This window comes from Tursiops truncatus, chromosome 17 (genome assembly GCF_011762595.2).
Source record: "Tursiops truncatus isolate mTurTru1 chromosome 17, mTurTru1.mat.Y, whole genome shotgun sequence".
Classification (NCBI taxonomy): domain Eukaryota; kingdom Metazoa; phylum Chordata; class Mammalia; order Artiodactyla; family Delphinidae; genus Tursiops; species Tursiops truncatus.
Window position 1 is genome coordinate 39,912,224 of NC_047050.1, and position 22,382 is coordinate 39,934,605.

General features: G+C 42.4%; 1 protein-coding gene and 1 long non-coding RNA gene across 2 annotated transcripts in view; both read left to right on the plus strand.

Annotated features, from left to right (window-relative positions):
- Positions 1 to 18,075, plus strand: part of LOC109548277 (uncharacterized) — an 82,755-nt gene extending 64,680 nt beyond the window's left edge. The window contains exons 5-6 of the long non-coding RNA XR_002174326.3: positions 6,538 to 6,748; positions 14,658 to 18,075. This is a non-coding gene — a long non-coding RNA (uncharacterized lncRNA). The remainder of the gene's footprint in view (positions 1 to 6,537; positions 6,749 to 14,657) is intronic.
- A 562-nt stretch (positions 18,076 to 18,637) lies between these two features.
- The window catches only part of SDC2 (syndecan 2), a 120,381-nt gene continuing 116,636 nt past the window's right edge, over positions 18,638 to 22,382 (plus strand). The window contains exon 1 of the mRNA XM_033843005.2: positions 18,638 to 19,278. Coding sequence (XP_033698896.1) covers positions 19,219 to 19,278 — 60 coding nt within the window. The 5' untranslated portion in view covers positions 18,638 to 19,218. The remainder of the gene's footprint in view (positions 19,279 to 22,382) is intronic.

Below are 22,382 nucleotides of genomic sequence, written 5' to 3' on the forward strand. Positions count from 1 at the left end.
TTATTATTACTTTTTAATTTGTTATTAGTTTCTGAGTAGTTTCTACTGTGGCCGGAGAACATATTCTGCATGATTTAAATCACTTCTGAAATTTAAGGATACTTACTTTATGTCAAAGGTATGGTGTACCTTAGTGAATGTCCCTTGAAAAGAATGTATATTCTGCAGTGGTTGGGTATAGTGTTCTGTAAATGTCAATAAGGTTAAGTTGATTGGTAGTTTTGTTCATATCTTCTACCTCCTTACTGATTTTTAAAATCTATTTCTTGTATCAATTACTGATAAAGGAGTGTTAAAATATCCAGCTACGATTGTCTTCCTTTAGTTCTGACAGTTTTGCTTCATGTCTTTTGAAGCTCTGGTACTAGCTGCATAAATATTCAGGATTATTATGTTTTCCTGACTAAATGACACTTCAATATTATGAAAAGTCTTTTTATTTATTTAAAAATTTCTTTAACTTTTTATTTTATATGGGAGTATAGATGATTAACAATGTTGTGATAGTTTGACCCGGCCATACATATACATGTATCCATTCTCCCCCAGACTCCCCTCCCATCCAGGCTGCCACTTAACATGGAGCAGACTTCTCTGTGCTATACAGTAGGTCCTTGTTGGTTATCCGTACATGTCAATCCCAAACTCCCTAATTATCCCTTCCCTCCACCCTTCCCCCACAGGTAACCATAAGCTCATTCTGTAAGTCTATGAGTCCATTTCTGTTTTGTAAATACATTCATTTTTATCATTTCTTTTTAGATTCCACATATAAGCAATATCATATTATATTTCTCTTTCTCTGTCTGACTTAATTCACTCAGTATGACAATCTCTAAGTCCATCCATGTTGCTGCAAATGGCATTATTTCGTTCTTTTTTATGGCTGAGTAATATTCCATTGTATATATGTACCACATTTTCCTTATCCATTCTTCTGTTGATGGACATTTAGGTTGCTTCCATGTCTTGGCTTTTATAAACAGTGCTGCAATGAACACTGGGGTACATGAATCCTTTCAGACCCTGTTTTTCTCCAGATATATGCCCAGGTGTGGGATTGTGGGGTCACATGGTAGCTCTATTTTTAGTTTTTTAAGGAAACTCCATACTGTTCTCCATAGTGGCTGTACCAATTTACATTCCCACCAACAGTGTAGGAAGGTTCCCTTCTCTCCACACCCTCTTCCAGCATTTATTGTTTGTGGATTTTTTGATGATAGCCATTTTGACTGGTGTGAGGTGATATCTCATTGTAGTTTTGATTTGCACTTCTCTAATCATTAGCGATGCTGAACATCTTTTCATATGCCTCTTGGCCATCTGTATGTCTTCCTTGGAAAAATATCTATTTAGGTCTTCTGCCCATTTTTTGACTGGGTTTTTTGTTTTGATGATATTAAGCCACATGAGCTCTTTGTAGATTTTGGAGACTAATCCCTTCTCAGTCACATCATTTGCAAATATTTTCTCCCAATCTGTGGGTTGTCTTTTCATTTTGTTTATGGTTTCCTTTGCTGTGCAAGAGCTGTTGCGTTTAATGATATCCCATTTGTTTATTTTTGTTTTTATTTCCATTACTCTGGAAGGTGGATAAAAGATATTGCTACAATTTATGTCAGACAGTGTTCTGCCTATGTTTTCGTCTAGGAATTTTATAGTATCCTGTCTCACATTTAGGTTCTTAATCCATTTTGAGCTTATTTTTGTGTATGGTGTTAAAGAATGATCTAATTCCATTCTTTTAAGTTTAGCTGTCCAGTTTTCCCAGCAGCATTTGTTGAGGAGACTGTCTTTCCACCATTGTATAGTCCAGCCTCCTTTGTCATAGATTAAGTGACCATAGGTACATAGGTTTACTTCTGGGCTTTCTATCCTGTACCATTGAACTATAGTTCTATTTTTGTGCCAGTAAAATACTGTTTTGGTGACTATAGCTTTGTACTATAGTCTGAAGTCAGGGAGCCTGATTCTTCCAGCTTCATTTTTCTTTCTCAAGTTTGCTTTGGCTATTAGGGGTCTTTTGTGTCTCCATACAAATTTTAAGATTTTTTTATCTAGTTCTGTAAAAAATGACATTGGTAATTTGATAAGAATTTCATTGTATCTGCAGATTGCCTTGGGTAGTATAGTCATTTTGACAATATTGAGTCTTCCAATCCAAGAACATGATATATCTTTCCATCTGTTTGTGTCTTCTTCAATTTCTTTCATCAGTGTCCTATAGTTTTCAGAATATAGTTGTACTGTCCCCTTAGGTAGGTTTATTCCTAGGTATTTTATTCTTTTTGATGCAGTGGTAAATGGGATTGTTTCTTGAATTTCCCTTTCTGCTCTTTCACTGTTAGCATATAGAAATGCAACAGATTTCTGTGTATTTTGTAGCCTGTAACTTTACCAAATTCATTGATGAGCTGTATAATGTACTGTTGGATTCGAATTGCTAGTATTTTTTTTTTTTTTTTTTTTTTTTGCGGTACACGGGCCTCTCACTGTTGTGGCCTCTCCCGTTGCGGAGCACAGGCTCCGGACGCGCAGGCTCAGCGGCCGTGGCTCACGGGCCCAGCCGCTCCGCGGCATGTGGGATCTTCCCGGACCGGGGCACGAACTCGCATCCCCTATATCGGCAGGCGGACTCTCAACCACTGCACCACCAGGGAAGCCCCGAATTGCTAGTATTTTGTTGAGGATTTTTGCATCTATGTTCATCAGTGATATTGGCCTGTAATTTTCTTTTTTTGTGATATCTTTGTCTGGTTTGGGTATGGTGATGGTGGCCTTCTAGAATGAGTTTGGGAGTGTTCCTTCCTCTGCAATTTTTTTGCAAGAGTTTGAGAAGGATAGGTGTTAGCTATTCTCTAAATGTTTGATAGAATTTGCCTGTGAAGCCATCTGGCCCTGGACTTTTGTTCTTGGAAGATTTTTAAATACAGTTTCAATTTCATTACTTGTGATTGGTCTGTTTATATTTTCTATTTCTTCCTGATTCAGTTTTGGAAGGTTGTACTTTTCTAAGAATTTGTCCATTTTTCCAGGTTGTCCATTTTATTGGCATATGGTTGCATATAGTAGTCTCTTATGATCCTTTGTAATTCTGTAGTGTCAGTTGTAACTTCTTTCTCATTTCTAATTTTATTGATTTGAGTCCTCTCTCTTTTTTTTTAACATCTTTATTGGAGTATAATTGCTTTACAATGGTGTGTTAGTTTCTTCTGTATAACAAAGTGAATCAGCAGTACATATACATACATCCCCATATCTCTTTCTTGCGTCTCCCTCCCACCCTCCCTATCCCACTCATCTAGGTGGGCACAAAGCATGGAGCTGATCTCCCTGTGCTATGCGGCTGCTTCCCACTAGCTAGCTATTTTACATTTGGTAGCATATATATGTCCATGCCACTCTCTCATTTCGTCCCAGCTTACCCTTCCCCCTCCCCATGTCCTCAAGTCCAATATCTATGTCTGCATCTTTTTTCCTGTCCTGCCCCTAGGTTCTTCAGAACCTTTTTTTTTTTTAGATTCCCTATATATGTGTTAGCATGCAATATTTGTATATCTCTTTCTGACTTACTTCACTCTGTATGACAGTCTCTAGGTCCATCCACTTAACTACAAATGACTCAATTTCATTTATTTTTATGGCTGAGTAATATTCCATTGTATATATGTGCCACATCTTCTTTATCCATTCATCTGTCAATGGACACTTAGGTTGTTTCCATGCCTGACTATTGTAAATAGAGCTGAAATGATCATTGTGGTACCTGACTCTTTTTGAATTATGGTTTTCTCTGGGTATATGCCCAGCAGTGGGATTGCTGGGTTGTATGGCAGTTCTATTTTTAGTTTTTTGATGAATCTCCATACTGGCCTCCATAGTGGCTGTATCAATTTACATTCCCACCAAGAGTGCAAGAGGGTCCCCTTTTCTCCACACCCTCTCCAACATTTATTGTTTATAGATTTTTGATGATGGCCATTCTGACTGGTGTGAGGTGATACCTCATTGTAGTTTTGATTTGCATTTCTCTAATGATTAGTGATGTTGAGCATCCTTTCATGTGTTTGTTGGCAATCTGTATATCTTCGTTGGAGAAATGTCTGTTTAGGTCTCCTGCCCAGTTTTGGATTGGGTTGTTTGTTTTTTGATATTGAGCTGCACAAGCTGCTTGTATATTTTCGAGATTAATCCTTTGTCAGTTGCTTTGATTGCAAATAATTTCTCCCATTCTGAGGGTTGTCTTTTCTTCTTGTTTATGGTTTCCTTTGCTGTGCAAAAGCTTTTAAGTTTCATTAGGTCCCATTTGTTTATTTTTGCTTTTATTTCCATTTCTCTAAGAGGTGGGTCAGAAAGGATCTTGCTGTGATTTATGTCATAGAGTGTTCTGCCTACGTTTTCCTCTAAGAGTTTGATAGTGTCTGGCCTTACATTTAGGTCTTTAATCCATTTTGAGTTTACTTTTGTGTATAGAGTTAGAGAATGTTGTAATTTCATTCTTTTACATGTAGCTGTCCAGTTTTCCCAGCACCACTTATTGAAGAGGCTGCCTTTTCTCCATTGTATATTCTTGGCTCCTTTATCAAAAATAAGGTGACCATATGTGCATGGGTTTATCTCTGGGCTTTCGATCCTGTTCCATTGATCTATATTTCTGTTTTTGTGCCAGTACCATACTGTCTTGATTACTGCAGCTTTGTGGTATAGCCTGAAGTCAGAGAGCCTGATTCCAACAGCTCCATTTTTCTTGCTTTGGCTCTTCCGGGTCTTTTGTGTTTCCATACAAATTGTGAAATATTTTGTTCTAGTTCCGCGAAAAATGCCATTGGTAGTTTGATAGGGATTGCATTGAATCTGTAGATTGCTTTGGGTAGTAATTTTCACAATGTTGATTCTTCCAATCCAAGAACATGGTATATCTCTCCATCTGTTTGTATCATCTTTAATTTCTTTCATCAGTGTCTTATAGTTTTGTGCATACAGGTCTTTTGTCTCCTTAGGTAGGTTTATTCCTAGGTATTTTATTCTGTTTGCTGCAGTGGTAAATGAGAGTGTTTCCTTAACTTCCCTTTCAGATTTTTCATCATTGGTGTATAGGAATGCAAGAGATTTCTGTGCATTAATTTTGTATCCTGCTACTTTATCAAATTCATTGATTAGCTCTAGTAGTTTTCTGGTAGCATCTTTAGGATTCTGTATGTATAGTATCATGTCATCAGCAAACAGTGACAGTTTTACTTCTTCTTTTCCAATTTGGAATCCTTTTATTTCTTTTTCTTCTCTGATTGCTGTGGTGAAAACTTCCAAAACTATGTTGAATAACAGTGGTGAGAGTGGGCAGGCTTGTCTTATTCCTGATATTAGTGGAAATGGTTTCAGTTTTTCACATTGAGAACGATGTTGGCTGTGGGTTTTGTCATATATGGCCTTTATTATGTTGAGGTAAGTTCCCTCCATGCCTACTTTCTGGAGTTTTTATCATAAATGGGAGTTGAATTTTGTCAAAACTTTTTCTGCATCTATTGAGATGATCATATGGTTTTTCTCCTTCAATTTGTTAATATGGTTTATCACATTGATAGATTTGCGTATATTGAAGAATCATTGCATTCCTGGGATAAACCCCACTTAATCATGGTATATGATGCTTTTAATGTGCTGTTGGATTCTGTTTGCTAGTATTTTGTTGAGGATTTTTGCATCTATGTTCATCAGTGATATTGGCCTGTAGTTTTCTTTTTTTATGGCATCTTTGTCTGGTTTTGTTATCAGGGTGATGGTGGCCTCATAGAACGAGTTTGGGAGTGTTCCTCCTTCTGCTATATTTTGGAAGAGTTTGAGAAGTATAGGTGTTATCTTTTCTCTAAATGTTTGATAGAATTCACCTGTGAAGCCATCTGGTCCTGGACTTTTGTTTGTTGGAAGATTTTTAGTCACAGTCTCAATTTCAGTGCTTGTGATTGGTCTCTTTATATTTTCTGTTTCTTCCTGGTTCAGTTGTAGAAGGTTGTGCTTTTCTAAGAATTTGTGCATTTCCTCCAGGTTGTCCATTTTATTGGCATATAGTTGCTTGTAGTAATCGCTCATGATCCTTTGTATTTCTGCAGTGTGAGTTGTTACTTCTCCTTTTTCATTTCTATTTCTATTCATTTGAGTCTTCTCCCTTTTTTTCTTGATGAGTCTGGTTAATGGCTTATCAATTTTTTTAACTTCTCAAGGAACCAGGTTTTAGTTTTATTGATCTTTGCTATCATTTCCTTCATTTCTTTTTTATTTACTTCGTTTTTTTCCTTTTCTCTTCTTTTTATTTTTTTGAGGCAAGGAGTATGACTTTATTCAGCAAGCCGACAGACCGAGAAGGTGGCAGACTACTGTCTCTGAAAACGACGTTCTTTCAGTTTTTCTTATCTCATCTTTATGGTTTCTTTCTTTCTGCTAACTTTCAGGGTTTTTGTTCTTCTTTCTCTAATTGCTTTAATTGTAAGGTTAGGTTGTTCATTTGAGATGTTTTTTATTTTATTTTATTTTATTTTGCAGTACATGGGCCTCTCACTGTTGTGGCCTCTCCTGTTGTGAAGCACAGGCTCTGGACGTGCAGGCTCAGTGGCAACGGCTCATGGGCCTAACTGCTCCGCGGCATGTGGGATCCTCCCAGACCTGGGCATGAATCTGTGTCCCATGCATCGGCAGGTGGACTCTCAACCACTGCGACACCAGGGAAGCCCTGAGATGTTTCTTGATTCTTGAGGTAGGATTGTATTGCTATAAAATTCCCTCTTAGAACTGCTTTTGCTGCATCCTATAGGTTTTGGGTCATTGTGTTTTGACTGTCATTTGTTTCTAGGTAATTTTTGATTTCCTCTTTGATTTCTTCAGTGATCTCTTGGTTATTTAGTAGTGTATTGATTAGCCTCCAAGTTTTTGTGTTTTTTACAGTTATTTTCCTGTAGTTGATATCTAGTCTCATAGCATTGTGGTCAGAAAAGATACCTGATATGATTTCAATTTTCTTAAATTTACCAGGGCTTGATTTGTGATCCAAGATGTGATCTATCCTGGAAAATATTCCATGAGCACTTGAGAAGAAACTGTAATCTGCTGGTTTTGGATGAAATGTCCTATAAATATCAATTAAGTCCATATTGTTTAATGTACCATTTAAAGCTTGTGTTTCCTTATTTATTTTCATTTTGGATGATCTGTCCATTGGTGAAAGTGGGGTGTTAAAGTCCCCTACTATGATTGTGTTACTGTCGATTTCCCATTTTATGGCTGTTAGCATTTGCCTTATGTATTGAGGTGCTCCTATCTTGGGTGCATAAATATTTACAGTTGTTATATCTTCTTCTTGGATTGATCCCTTGATCATTATGTAGTGTCCTTCTTTGTCTCTTGTAATAGTCTTTATGTTAAAGTCTATTTTGTCTGTTATGAGAATTGCTACTCCAGCTTTCCTTTGATGTTCATTTGCATGGAATATCTTTTTCCATCCCCTCACTTTCAGTCTGGATGTGTCCCTAGGTCTGAAGTGGGTGTCTTGTAGACAACATATGTACGGGTCTTGTTTTTGTATCCATACAGCCAGTCTGTGTCTTTTGGTTGGAGCATTTAATTCATTTACATTTAAGGTAGTTATTGATATGTATGTTCCTATTACCATTCTCTTAATTGTTTGTAATTTGTTATTGTAAGTCGTTTCCTTCCCTTGTGTTTCTTGCCTAGAGAACTTCCTTTAGCATTTGTTGTAAAGCTGATTTGGTGGTGCTGGATTCTCTTAGCTTTTGCTTGTATGTAATGGTTTTAATTTCTCTGCTGAATCTGAATGAGATCCTTGCTGGGTATAGCAATCTTTTTTGTAGGTTTTTCCCTTTCATCACTTTAAATATGTCCTGCCACTCCGTTCTGGCTTGCAGAGTTTCTGCTGAAAGATCAGCTGTTAACCTTATGGGGATTCCCTTGTATGTTAAGTGTTGTTTTTCCCTTGTTGCTTTTAATATTTTTTCTCTGTATTTAACTTTTGATAGTTTGATTAATATGTGTCTTGGTGTGTTTCTCCTTGGATTTATCCTGTGTGGTACTTTCTGCTCCTCCTGGACTTGATTGACTATTTCCTTACCCATAGTAGGGAAGTTTTCAACTATAATCTCTTCAAATATTTTCTCAGTCCCTTTTTTTTTCTCTTCTTCTTCTGCAACCCCTATAATTCGAATGTTGGTGCATTTAACGTTGTCCCGAGGTCTCTGAGTTGTCCTCAATTCTTTTCATTCTTTTTCCTTTATTCTGCTGTGTGGTAGTTATTTCCATCATTTTATATTCCAGGTCACTTATCCGTTCTTCTCTCTCAGTTATTCTGCTATTGATTCCTTCCAGAACGTTTTTAATTTCATTTATTGTGTTGTTCATCATTGTTTGTTTGCTCTTTAGTTCTTCTAGGTCCTTGTTAAATGTTTCTTGTATTTTCTCCATTCTATTTCCAAGATTTTGGATCATGTTTACTGTCATTACTCTGAATTCTTTTTCAGGTAGACTGCCGATTTCATCTTCATTTGTTTGGTCTGGTGGGTTTTTAGCTTGCTTATTCATCTGCTGTGTATTTCTCTGTCTTCTCATTTTGTTTAACTTACTGTGTTTGGGGCTTCCGTTTCTCAGGCTGTAGGTTCGCAGTTCCCATTGTTTTTGGTGTCTGCTCCCAGTAGGTAAGTTTGTTTCAGTGCATTGTGTAGGCTTCCTGGTGGAGGGGATTGGTGCCTCTGTTCTGGTGGGTGGGGCTGGATCTTGTCCTTCTGGTGGGCAGGGCCAGGTCCGGTGGTGTGTTTTGGGGTGTCTGTGAGCTTAGTATGACTTTAGGCAGCCTCTCTGCTAATAGGTGGGGTTGTGTTCATATCTTGCTAGTTGTTTGGCATGGGGCTTCCAGCACTGGAGCTTGCTAGCCATTGGGTGGATCTGGGTCATAGTGTTGAGATGGAGATCTCTGGGAGAGCTCTCGCTGATTGATATTACGTGGGGCCAGGAGGTCGCTGGTGTTCCAATGTCCTGGACTCGGCTCTCCCACCTCGGAGACTTAGGCCTAACAACTGGCCGGGGTGCAGAGACCCTGCCAGCCACGTGGCTCCGAAGAAAAGGATGAAAAAGAAAAGAAAAGAACGAACAGATAGAATCCCAAGGCAAATGGGAAAAGCAAAACTAAACAGACAAAATCACACAAAGAAACATACACATACACACTCACAAAAATAGAAAAAAGGATAAAATAAATAAATAAATAAAAGAATTAAAAATTTAAAAAGGGAAGTGAGCAACAAAACCAATAAACAAATTCAGCAATGATAACAAGCACTAAAAACTAAACTAAGTTAAACATAAAACCAGAAACAAATCAGACGCAGAATGTAAACCCCAAGTCTCCAGTCGCTCCCACAGTCCACCACGTCAATTTTGGGAACATTCGTTGTCTATTCAGGTATTTCAGAGATGCTGCATTTATCAAGTTGATTGTGTGGATTTAATCTGCTGCTCCTGAGGCTGCTGGGAGAGATTTCCCTTTCTATTCTTTTTTCGCACAGCTCCTGGGGTTCAGCTTTGGTTTTGGCGCTGCCTCTGCATGTAGGCCACCCTCAGGTGTCTGTTCCCGCCTAGACAGGAGGGGGTTAAAGCAGCGGCTGATTAGGGCTCTCTTGCTCACTCAGGCTGGGAGGAGGGAGGGGTAAGTCGTCATAATTGGAATGTGTGCAAGCCTGTGGTGTGGTGGCAGAGGCCAGCACGACATTGCAACAGCCTGAGGTGTGCTGTGTGTTCTCCAGAGGCTGTTGTCCCTGGATCATGGGACCCTGGCAGTGGCGGGCTGCACAGGCTCCAGGTGAAGGTGTGGGTAGTGACCTGTGCTCGCACACAGGATTCTTGGTGGCAGCGGCAGCAGCATTAGCAGTTCATGCCTGTCTCTGCTGGCCGAGCTGATAGCCACTGCTCGCACCCATCTCTCAAGTTCACTTAAGCGGTGCTCTGCCTTCTGTGGGCACATGGAGCAGGAATCCCCTCTTCTCACACACCCCGAAACAAAAGGCCTCTTCAGCAGGTCCAGATTTTTTCCCCCACTCCCTCCCAGCTGGTTGTGGCACACAAGCCCCCTTCAGGCTGTGTTCACGCAGCCAACCCCAGTCCTCTCCCTGGGGTCTGACCTCCAAAGCCCAAGCCTCAGCTCCCAGCCCCCACCCGTCCCGAAGGGTGAGCAGACAAGTGTCTCAGGCTGGTGAGTGGTGGTTGGCACCGATACTTTGTGTGGGAATCTCTCTGCTTCGCCCTCCGCACCCCTGTTGCTGCGCTCTCCTCCGTGGCTCCAAAGCTTCCCCCCCCAGCCACCCCCTGTCCCCACCAGTGAAGGGGCTTCTTAGTGTGTGGAAACTTTTCCTCCTTTACAGCTCCCTCCCAGAGGTGCAGGTCCCATCCCTGTTTTTTCTTTTTTCTTTTGCTCTACCCAGGTATGTGGGGGGTTTCCTGCCTTTTAGGAAATCTGAGGTCTTCTGCCAGCATTTAGTAGGTCTTCTGTAAGAGTTGTTCCACATGTAGATGTATTTTTGATGTATTTATGGGGAGAAAGGTGACCTCCATGTCTTACTCCTCCGCCGTCTTGAACGTCCCTCTAAAATGGTTTATTTTATTGTCTAAAATATTCTTCGAACTTATATGGATGAAAAAATACCCAAAGATGTCCAAAAAAAGTGTGAAAAGAAAAGAAAACAATGTGATGTTAGGGAGAGTAGCAATAATGGTTTTGGAAATTTCAGAAGGTACTATATCTTCAAGGTAATTAAATGAGTATGGTATGACATAGAAACAGACAAATAGATCAGTGGATAGAATAGAGAATTGGAAATAGATTGTAGTATATATAAAAATATATGTAAGATGGATGAATACTATAGTTGTAGATGGATATATTTATAGCAATCATGCAAGAGCTCTTATAAGAAAAAGGCATGTTGCCATGTAGAAAATGGGAAAAGGATACCAACAGATAATTCACAAAGGGCCAATTCCAAATATAACAAATACACAAAAAGATGCTCTAAAGCTCTGGAACTCAGGAAAATGCACATAACACTAGCAATGAGCTGTCACTTCATACTTATCAAACGGCTAAAAAGAAAGCTAACATCTATTGCTGGCTGTGACATAGAGAAAGGAAAAGCACGATCTCAAGCATCACTGGTGGAAGTGTGAAAACTTTTTGTTGTTGTGAAACCGTCGAACAACATCTGATAAAATTAAAAATGTTTACACTTTCCAACCCAACAATCCCACTCTTGGGAATCTAGCCTTCAGAAAGAAAATCACCATGAATTAAGGAAATATATAAAAGGTATTTCCTGTAAGATTGTTTGTAGGAAACAACTGGAAACAGAATGAATGCCTATTATAGGGAAATGGCTGAATCGAGTAGGAAATACCCACACCAAAGGGAAATATGCAACCATTTAAAAAAATGCATGAAAGTTCTGTCAAGTGACTTGAAGGAATTTCTACAAGATGAAGAAAGTGTTTAATGGATACTATTTTGTAAAACAGTAAGAACAAAATAAACACAAAAAACTCACGTGTGTGTCATGTATGTGTGTGTGTATCCATACAGGGTTACATGAGAAGGGAGGGAAAGGGAGACATCCAGACTGGGCTGTTCACATAGGTCATCTTGGGGTGCTGGCGTGTGGTGAGTTGGCAAGCATGAAGAGCTGCTTTTGCAATGCAACCCTGGAGTGAAATCTGCAGAGAACTTCCCTTCCTTTGCTTCATGAATCACTAACAGCTACAAGAAAAAAGAGCAAACATCAGACATATTCAGTTCTGACTTTATGATAGATTGTATTTTTTTCCTTCCCAGAAGCATTTTCCTTATTTCTATCTGAATTCAAAATAGTGAGATTGTTTTGTTTGTTTTAACAATTCAATTCTCTTTACTTTTATTTCAGAATTTGCAACTTTAGATTTTTACACTCTTTCCCTAGGTTTTTATTCAGGTTTAAACTTGTTATGGTGCCCATGTTTTTAAAGGTAGATTGATGGGTACTCTTGTTTCCTATGCCCTTACTGATGCTGTTCAGTTTTTTGTTTGTACTTTTACCCACAACAGAACATGTTTCTATGAGCAAATTTTATTAATACTCAAATATTCTATCCTAGGTTATAATTAATAGGTGAGAATTAATTGTCTTTTTAAAAATTTTCCTTTCTCCGATTTCTTTATCTTCTTTCTTTATTTATTTTTGGCTGTGTTGGGTCTTCATTGCGGCACAAGGGCTTTCTCTAGTTGCAGCGAGCACGGGCTACTATGCGTTTGGGTGTGCGGGCTTCTCGTTGCGGTAGCCTCTCTTGTTGTGAAGCACAGGCTCTAAGCACACAGGCTTCAGTAGTTGCTGCACGCGGGCTCAGTAGCTGTGGCTTGCGGGCTCTAGAGCGCAGGCTCAGTAGTTGTGGCGCACGGGCTTAGTGGCTCCATGGCATATGGGATCTTTCTGGACCAGGGCACAAACCCATGTCCCCTGCATTGGCAGGTGGATTCTTAACCACTGCGCCACCAGAGAAGCCCCGAGAATTAATTGTCTTAAAGGTCTTTTACTCAGTTGAGGTGGCTCAGGAAAGGTTACCTGGAGGAGGTGTGTGATACATAATAGGTATTCAAATGTTTGCCAGTGAGGACACTTCTAAACTGACACTGAAGGGGCAAGTAGGAATTAGCCAGAGAATTGGGAGAATAGATAGGTTATTCCAGGCAGAGGAAATACTAATAATAACAATTGGCATTTATTGAGACAGCCTGCATTTATTGGAAATTCACTATGTACAAAGTAACTCGATAACCTCTTTGATGCACTAGCTCACGGATTCTACACATTAACCCTATATTTCCAATCTACAGATGAGGAAACCGAGGCTTAGATTCAGTGGCCTGCTCGGGTGTCAAGGCCTCTTAAAACACCGTAAGGGGACTTCCCTGGTGGAGCAGTGGTTAAGAATCTGCCTGCCAATGCAGGGGACACGGGTTCGAGCCCTGGTCCAGGAAGATCTCACATGCCGCAGAGCAACAAAGCCCGTGTGCCACAACTACTGAGCCTGTGCGCCTAGAGCCCGTGCTCCACAACAAGAGAAGCCACCGCAATGAGAAGCCCATGCACCGCAACGAAGAGTAGCCCCCGCTCGCCGTGACTAGAGAAAGCCCATGTGCCTCAACGAAGACCCAACACAGCCAAAAATAAATAAATGAGTAAATAATACGAAACACACACACACACACACACACACACACACACACACACACACACAGAGTAAGGGGTGGAATTGGGATTCAAACTCCAGTCTGTCTGTCGCCAAAGCCTGAGCTATTACCCGCTAGAGTGTACAGCCTCCCCTAACTGCAGGTGTAAGAGGCTGCATTCTGTCTCCTGAATGTATTGGGTTACTTAACAACTCACCCAGGCATGACCATACTACCTTCTTCACATTTCACTACCTGAAAGAATTTTGTAACGTTTCACACCTGGATGTTTGTACACCTTGCCTTCTAGATCTTTTAGAAAAATGTTCAGTGAAGCAGTTTCCAGCATTAACCTGCAGGTGGTCCCAGTATTAATACTATCTATTCAGAGAAGTATCTATGTATTCTATTCTGCTTCTAGAAATTTTAAGACACCTAACTCTACTGAGTGGGGAAAATATTTTCCCTAAGGTAATTCAATAATTTAAACACATTTTTCCCTAAATTTTTTCTGAAAATCTAAATAGTTTTTATAGCAGCTTGTCTTCATTAGCTGTTCTTTACTCATATATGTGTATAAAGCACTAAATGACAAGGATTCTATTCTATTCCAAGTGAAGGTAAGGTAGTCAAAACTCTGCGTCATTTTCAGCTCTGTCTTTGGGATCGCTTGTTTACCAGGAACAGAAATCCTCTTAAACGAGCTAAGGAAAAAATGAGGAATTTACCTTAAGATACCAGAGTATCTCGTGGATCCTGAAGGAATCAAGTTGACTTGGGTCTCCAAAGAGGCTAGGAAAGGAACTGGAAAAAAATCAGGAACCTACATTATTCTGGAGTCAAGCGTTCTCTATTTCTGATTCTCTCTGTTCACTTGCTTTATTCTTTCTACTGCAGATCAGCCACTTCTATTTCAGCACACAAGGACCCCCTACCGGTTTTGGATGACTCCCAGGTCAATGTACAGTGGAGTTAGACTCTGAGTTCCCTGGTTTAAATGATCTGAAGGTCTGCTGGCCCACTAATAAATTGTTTCCCCCCACATCCAGCCCTGGTCTGAATAATTGTGAGCAAGGAAGTGTGGGATCATTTAATATATAGTATGTAGGGTTCCCTTCCAGGACTTTGGAGAGGATGAATCTCTAAGAATAGTAAAGGGGGAATGGCTTGCTGCCATCAAAGTAATAGTCAACAGACAGTAGTAACAAGAGAAGTAACATTTTATATAAAATCAGCCAAGATTAGATATTCCTGTCCAGCTGGACATATACAAATGCAATGCAAATAATTTCAAGATGCCTTAATGGAACCTTTCTAAATTCACATATCCAAGTATGGCTCTTAGGAAAATGTTGTTTGATGCCCAAGAACGATGCAGTCCGTAAATAATGCTTTCTTTCCATTTTCATAGGATGAAGTTTGACTTGGACCTTAGTCACAGACTTGCGACTTGAGGAAGACTCTTAGTGTAAAATCTATTAACTCTAACACGTTTCAAGAAAATTCATGTTCCTACCATGGGTACCTGGCATGTGCCAGGTGATCCACGTATGTTTATCAAGTGAGTGAATGTCAAGTTTTGCCAGTCTTTCAAGAACCATGCCACTCTGTTAGGTAAACTGATAAGAATGTTTTGCCTCCTGTTTTATTCAGGGGACAATTTATGTATTATACAATTTTGACTTTCCTGCCTGTGCCCTGCTGCCCAAAATGTGACAATTTTGTTCAACATTAGCACCGAATCAAATTATAAGACTCAAATCTGCCAACTTCCCTGGCAAAGGGTTGACAGAGGTGAATGGAGAGAATAGTGGAAAGACTGAGGCTAAGAATAGATTTTTTGGATTGCTGGTAGATTTTTATCATGGTCTCCGCTCACTTGCCATTATTAGCATGGGTAATTAATAGCTGGCTAGCTGGATTTCCTCTTAGTCTCAGGTTCTATCATAATTCGAGTGAATTTAATCAGGACTGATGCTAATAACTGGGTTTCTAGCCTGGACCCCTGGGAACTTTCCAGGGGATGGTGAGTGGAAGAACAACCGAGAACAACCAAGTGGCATATTTGTCCCTCTGCAGTTTCCTGCTGTGACAGATCACCCTGGAACATACACCTGCTTGTCCACAGTTATCATATGATATCCTTAGATACCATAATGATAGAATCCAATGTGTCAGCTTGGGTTTAAAAATATGTTTCTAGTAGCTTTCGTTTTTATTATTTCATGTTGTCTGGTTCTCATTATTTCTTATTTTTTATATTTCTGCATGTTAGTCTCTATATTCTGTTCATTTGTTATATTTTCTTCTAAGATTCTTGAGGAAAGGTGTTTATTTTTTAGCAATCAGTGACACTATTTGGGAAGTGATGAATTTTGCTATTGTATTTGCCGTGCCCCTCAAAGTACAGTCCTCAAATGAAGGACTTGAAAACATATATTAGAGAGGAGCCTCTGGCCCTAGTCACAAGCTACACTTAGTGTATTAGAAATATTCCACAAAATTCTACTGAATTTTAGTCCTCATCAGGTTAAAAATATTCCAGTTAGCAAAACACACAAATAGGTGACTATAGACTGAATGTCTGTGTCCCCCGCAAAGTACATATGTTGAAACCCTAATCTCCAAGGTGATGGTGCTTGGTGGTGGGGCCTTTTGGGAGGTGTTTAGGTCATGAGAGCATAGCCCTCATGGATAGGACTTGCATCCTTACGAGAGGCTCCAGAGAACTCTCTCACCTCTTTTACCACATGAGGACACAATGAAAAGACAGCTGTCTATGATGAACCAAGAAGCCTGCTCTCACCGGACACTGAATCTGCCAGTGCCTTGGTCTTGGACTCCTCAGCCTCCAGAACTATGAGAAATACATTTTTGTTGTTTATAAGCCACCCAGTCTATGATATTTTCCTTATAGCAGCCCAAACAGACTAAGACACAGGCCTTCATCATTTCCAAGTTTAGACGTGCTTCTAACACCGGGGGACGAGGCCCACCCCCACTCAGCATGGGTAACTTTTTTGTAGCCAGCTCTTGTGTAAGTGCTTTCACTGTTCGTGATTTTTACACAGTCAGATTATCCTTTGACCACAACTGTTCATGCATTTGAGCACAAGAACTTGAATATTTACTTGTTATCATATATCTGATATTCTGTGACTGTCAAAATAGTACCATCGCCTTATTACATAAACTCTCAATGCTACATGACCATTGATTAAAAAATACCCAGTCACTGAGAGTCTCATAAACACCAAGAGCCTTGGGGTATGTCTTCAGGTGCACAGCTACATTCCTTCAACAGATGCATCTGCTAATTCATTTTTATCACTGCCTGCCCAAGCTGAATCAGCCACCATGTTTCTTGTTAGGTGGATGCCCCAATAAACAGCAATAGCTGTGAAAGCCAGTGGAGAAGTGCATTTTCCCCTTTCGCTGGAATTCTAATTTATTTGATGGGTTCTTAACTGCTGGGGAGAAAAGGGGTATGACCTTGCCCAAAGCCTGGAGAGCGGACTAGATCTCTTTTGGGAGTAGAGGTGACATTTTATGGCTTTGTGCATTTCTCTCACATTGTTCATTGTCCTTTGGAAAACTCCTTTCAGAAGTCTCCCCTTCTCAAGAAATTCTTCAACCCACAAATAAATTCTACCGAACCCACAGGATCCGAAACCCATAGACCCGGGTTCAGTTTCCCTCCTTAGAAGCTGCTGACTTAGCGTGTGTAGCTGGACCCTTTTCTGCGGCAGGGGCGAATATTACTTTCATCCAAATTACAGGATGACAGTGGCCCCTAGCTTGGCAGCCCTGCAGAAGTAGGAATGGCCATGTTCAGCCGTGTTCAACCCACAAAGAATCCATCTTAAAAATATAGTCGTAGCTCATTCTTCCAAAAACCAAGCCAGACCCACATTGACCCACCCAGGTGCCAGCTCAGTTTCTGTGGAATCAGAAACATCCTGATGTTACAACGCCCAGTCTCCTGATCTTTTTCTTTTCTTTCTTTTTTGCCTACTCTTCCATTTTTCCAAATTACCTCTTGGCTGCCAATGACTTAGATTTGCTTGTTGGGAGCCTGGTAGTTGGGACTTAAAACCAAAGAGGCAGACGTCTCAGAGGTTGTGTTCTCTAAAATTCTCTCCAGTTCTCTAAATTTCTCTAAATTTCAAAACTTATATTTTGAAATATAAGTTCAAAAAATCTCAAGGTCTAGTATCTATATATCTACATCTATGTTTCTTAAAGACTCACAACTCTTATGCAGTATAGATTGAGTTTTAGATGAAAGTTTATCCAAGAAATATTTATTGTGTATCTTTATGCAGTCAGAATGAGAATACAGTGGTGAACAAGACAGAAAGATCCCTGGTTTCCTAGAGTGGGCATTCTAGGAGCAGAATGGCTCCATAGAATTATCTACTTCAGAAGTCAGAGAGAAAAATCGTGCTAGAAACTGGAAGGGAGTATGCATTTGCCATGTTCTGTAGTGTACTATAGACACAGAATTGAAAAAAAAAGATTTCACAGGAAAATATTTCAGGTAGATTACTTCCGTTCAGGAAATACATGCTCATTATTTTCTTCAAACTTGAAATTACTTTTTCCTTTGAAGTTCTCTTAAATCTGTTATTATTCAGGATCTCTATCCAATTTCTCATCAAATTGCCCTATTTGTAGCTTCCAAACGTTAACACCTCTGTGCTGAAATGGAGCCTATAAAATGCGTTAGGGGCTTAAACTGTGTGTGAGGCAAAAATGGTATTTAAGCCCTTAATGAAATTCTGAGCTTTGGAAAGTGTCGCATTTTGGGTTTATGGGAGTCTTCTTTCACTTCCTTTTTTTGGGGGGGGTGGGGTGGGGTTAGGGAAGGTGGGAAATACTCAATACACATTTAATATATTTATTGTCTTCTTTTTTAAAATACAATTTTCATGAACTAGCCATTGTATGAAAATTTCACATTGCTTGAAGGCATCTGTAAACTTCGTGTGTGTGTTTTTCCGACTCTCAAAGCAGTTTCTTCGTACTGGTCTGATTCTCACAGGCAGAAAAGCTAAACATGTCTCTCGTCGCTTCACCGATCTTTCTCCAGAAAAGTGAAAGTGAAGAGAATAGAAAATAGAGAAAAAAGGAGCACGGAGGAGGAGAGAGAAAAAGGGGGAGAGAGTGGGGGGGGGGTGTAAGGGAGTCAGAAAATGAAGGAATACTAGAGCACTGGAGCACAGACTGCGGACGCGCAGACCCAGAGCAGCCACAGCGCGGAGCTGCTGGTGGCCACTGGCCCCCGGAGCTGCCAATCCGGGCGTAATCCTGTAGGAATGTCTCCCGGGTTTAGCTGGGAGTCACACTGCCGCCTCCCCTCCTCGAGACGCCGGGAGAAGCCCGGAGAAGCGGGCTCCGGAGGGAGGCTGGGAGCGGTAGGAGAAGAGGAGGAGGAGAAAGGGAGGAGGACCCTGGGAGGGAGGCGGCGGCGCGGGAGGAGGAGGGGCGCAGCCGCTGAGCCACTAGCTCCGCTCCGACGCGCTTCTCTCCAGATACTCCGGGAGCTCCAGCCGCGCGGATCAGGCGCTCCCACCGCTCTGTACCCAAACTTCAGCTGCAGCTACATTCCAGGGCACCTAATTTATTCCTCAAAAATCAGAAACGGAGCCGCGACACGGGGAAGGAGTCCGCGGAGGAGTACAACAACAGCAGAGCAAGAAGAGCTCCAGAGAGCTGCCTCACCGGAGCAACAGCTAGGCATCGGTTGTGTAGGAACCAACAAGTGAGAAGGCGCCGCGTTCCCGGGGCGCAGCCGCAGGCGCAGCAGGAGGAAGCGAGAGCCCGGAGCCCGAGCTCCCGAGCCCGAGCCGCGGTCGCTGCGGCTGCTCTGCTCCGGTCCTTCTGCGCAGGCTGCGCCGGGCGCTGGGCAAGAGACTTCGTTTTTCCCTCGTTGTAAAGCGGCGGCTGGGAGCAGCCGGGCCCCGGGGAATATGCGGCGCGCTTGGATCCTGCTCACCTTGGGCTTGGTGGCCTGCGTGTCGGCGGAGTCGGTGAGTGGGCCAGGCTGGGGACGCGCGCGCCGCTTAGGGTGCAGAGACCGAGCAGAGTCCGCAGAGCCCGCGGGGAATCGGGGAGCGCCACCTGGGGGATGCCCCCCACTCCCAGACGTGCCCCTCGGCCCCCGGGGATCTGCTGGGACAAATGAGTTCGCTCCTCCACTCCTCTCCCCCTTCGCTTCCCGCAGAAAAGCGCCGCTCGCTGGAGTTGTCCCGAGGTCCCCCGGGATGAGGGCAAGAGTACTGCAGTTTTGTCGAACCGCAGAGGCCCCTGAAGTCACTCCCAACTTCTTCGCAGTCGGAGGGTCTTGCTGCGTGGCCGGGAAGGACCGATGGGGAAGGGTGGCCGGAGAGAGGAAGCCCGGATAGGGCTGCGAGGGAACTGGTCCCCTCCGCGCGCTCCCCGAGACCCGGAGACGCCCTGGAAACTTTGGGGTCCCTTCTCCTGCACACCATCCCCCCCACCCAACCCCCACGCCAGCTTTCCTACTCGATTGAATGCAGGTTCTGGGGAGATGGGGCTCGGCTTTAAGAAACCCTTGAGTGTCCGGAGAGGAAAGTTTGCAAAAAGTTCTTTTGTTTGATGTTCCTCTGGCTGGGGCAAGGGAGCAGACACTACGTGGAAACGCTACCGGCGGAGGGCAGTCCTCGGTCCCGCGGTGGGTGAGCGGAACGCGCCCGAAAATGCCGCTGGTCCAGCGGGCCGCTGGACTCCCGGTGGTGCGGCGACCCGTGCTTCCTGCGAGGCGGGGGGCAGCTCGCGGGCCCTTAGGGACAGGGGGGCATTTCAGTATGGATTGCACTCGAGTGCAGCAGCGGGGCGAGGCGGGGTACTGTGACACTGTGATCGGCCTCGGGTCGATCGGCCTCGGGTCGCCCGGCCGCTCGGAGACCGAGGCTTCCATCCCGCCATGCTTGCTTGGGACCCGGCGGGAGTACCCCGAGGCCCGGAGGAGTCTCTTCTCCGGCGGGGCCGGCTGCGGGCACCCAGCCTCCCTCCCCGGCCTCGGCCGTGGGAACTTGGTTTCTCCTCCTCTGGGTCGCGTTTCGGGGGGTTGGAGCTTGTTTCCTTAAGACGCCCAATGAGCGCCCTCTAAAGAGAACTGACTCCTGGGCTTTCACTTGTGCTTGGCGGCCCCTACCTGGGCGCCCTGAGCTTTGTCCGCGATCCCGTCTGCAGCCTCAGTGCGGTCCGGGGCCTCGGTTAGGGAGTGCAGCTGTTTCTGTCCCTTCCAGTTCCCCATATCTCCTCCCTTTGCCACCGAATAACTTGTCCATTTCTAATAAACTGAACCGCCTCTTCGAAGACAAATAATGTCATCTTTAGAGGTGGTTTTGTGAGTTTTTCCTCCTCTCCTTTGGCGTGTTATTTCTCCCTTCTCCCCCCACCCCAGCCCACTTTTTTGAGTTGATGCGATTTAGGATTGGGAAACCTCTTTGGCACTCAGCAGCAGATGGGCATTTTTCATCGGTGTGGGAGCCTCTGTGTGTGCTAGCAGGTGCCCAAACGTTAGGCGAGATTGGAGAGCAAGTAGGATTGTAAACTGAACACAGTAGATGAGAATTTGGGTGCTCCGGCTGTAGAATAGAACTCCGAAACTTATCAGCATTTCTCTTTGGCAAATGATCGTTTTATCCCTTGGGATTGGTAATCTCCCAGCCAGTTATGAACTTTGGCTCTTTGCACACCGAAAGGGAGAGATTCTCTGTTTATTTCAGAAAAACATTATTGCTCATCTTGTTGCAAAACAGGGCAAAGGGAGAACTCCATCTAAAGATTTTCAGGAGAAGCCTGCCTGCCTAAAAAGCTGTACAGGATTAAGGAGGTCCCTTTTTTGCTGCGTCCTGTTCATAAATTTGCTAGAAAGTGTTGATGTTTGGGGATTCTAGAGGAATAATGTCTCCTTGGAGTTTTGCATAAATCTGACAGTGCTTCTTTTTTTTTTTTTAACATCTTTATTGGAGTATAATTGCTTTACAATGTTGTGTTAGTTTCTGCTGTATAACAAAGTGAATCATCTATATGTATACATATATCCCCATATCCCCTCCCTCTTGCGTCTCCCTCCCACCCTCCCTATCCCACCCCTCTAGGTGGACACAAAGCACCGAGCTGATCTCCCTCTGACAGTGCTTCTTAAGGAAGCTTTTTGGCTGAACTATACCTGTCTTCTCTGGTGACACCTCTACCCCCAACTCTGTGCCTTAGGGGTTCTAATATTTCTCATTTCCAACCAGAATTGGATGCTTTCCAAGTGAGCTGTTTCACTGTGGTAGATACTGTTTTCAGTAATTGGAATATCATTCAAAAGGGTGATTAGATATTTTTAAAATGTCAACTTGAAGACTGTAGCAGAAAGTCTTTGTTAGGCAGTGAGTCAATTTTTCTCAATAGAAGCATTTTCAAGGCCCAGGACAGCCAATAGTCCATTTAAATTACTTTGCAGCCTCTGTTTCACATGTAGCGGCATAAATGTATGCGAAGTTGAAAGACTTCACTTTTCAACATTTAGTTATTAGAGTACCTTATTTCCAGTACTTCTGATTTTAATTGGAAAACTGCAACTGTTTTCTGGGAGTTAGAAGTAGTGATCATCTGAGCGTAAATCCTCTCATTTTTAAAAGGAAAAACATCTCCAGTTAGTGCATTCTTGAGTTTTATACTAAGTTCAAGGGGGGGAAAAAAAGAGGTTCTCAGCAACCAAGGCTCAAAGCTGTCTGTGGAGAGGAACTTGTGGCCCTGCCTTTCTGGACGCTGGAGACAGCAGGGCGAGCCTGGTCATGGCGGTGCATTTATACCTCCCACCGGCATGAGAGAGGAAAGACTGACAGAGTGTGGCAGTAGTGATATGCTGCTGCTTTTCTATCAATTTTTTACATGACTGTTTATCTTCAGAAATAATACATCGCAGACTGCCATAAACACGTAATTTGAACTGGAAGTATGTTTAAGAAAAGGAAGCGTTTTGAACTAGTGGAATGTTTTGCACATGCTTAGATGTGTGTAAATTAAAAGAAACTGTCAAGTCATTTGGACCCGTGCATTACGACTCAGTGTATTATGAAAGGCAGGCATTGGAAAGCTTGCATTTGAAGGA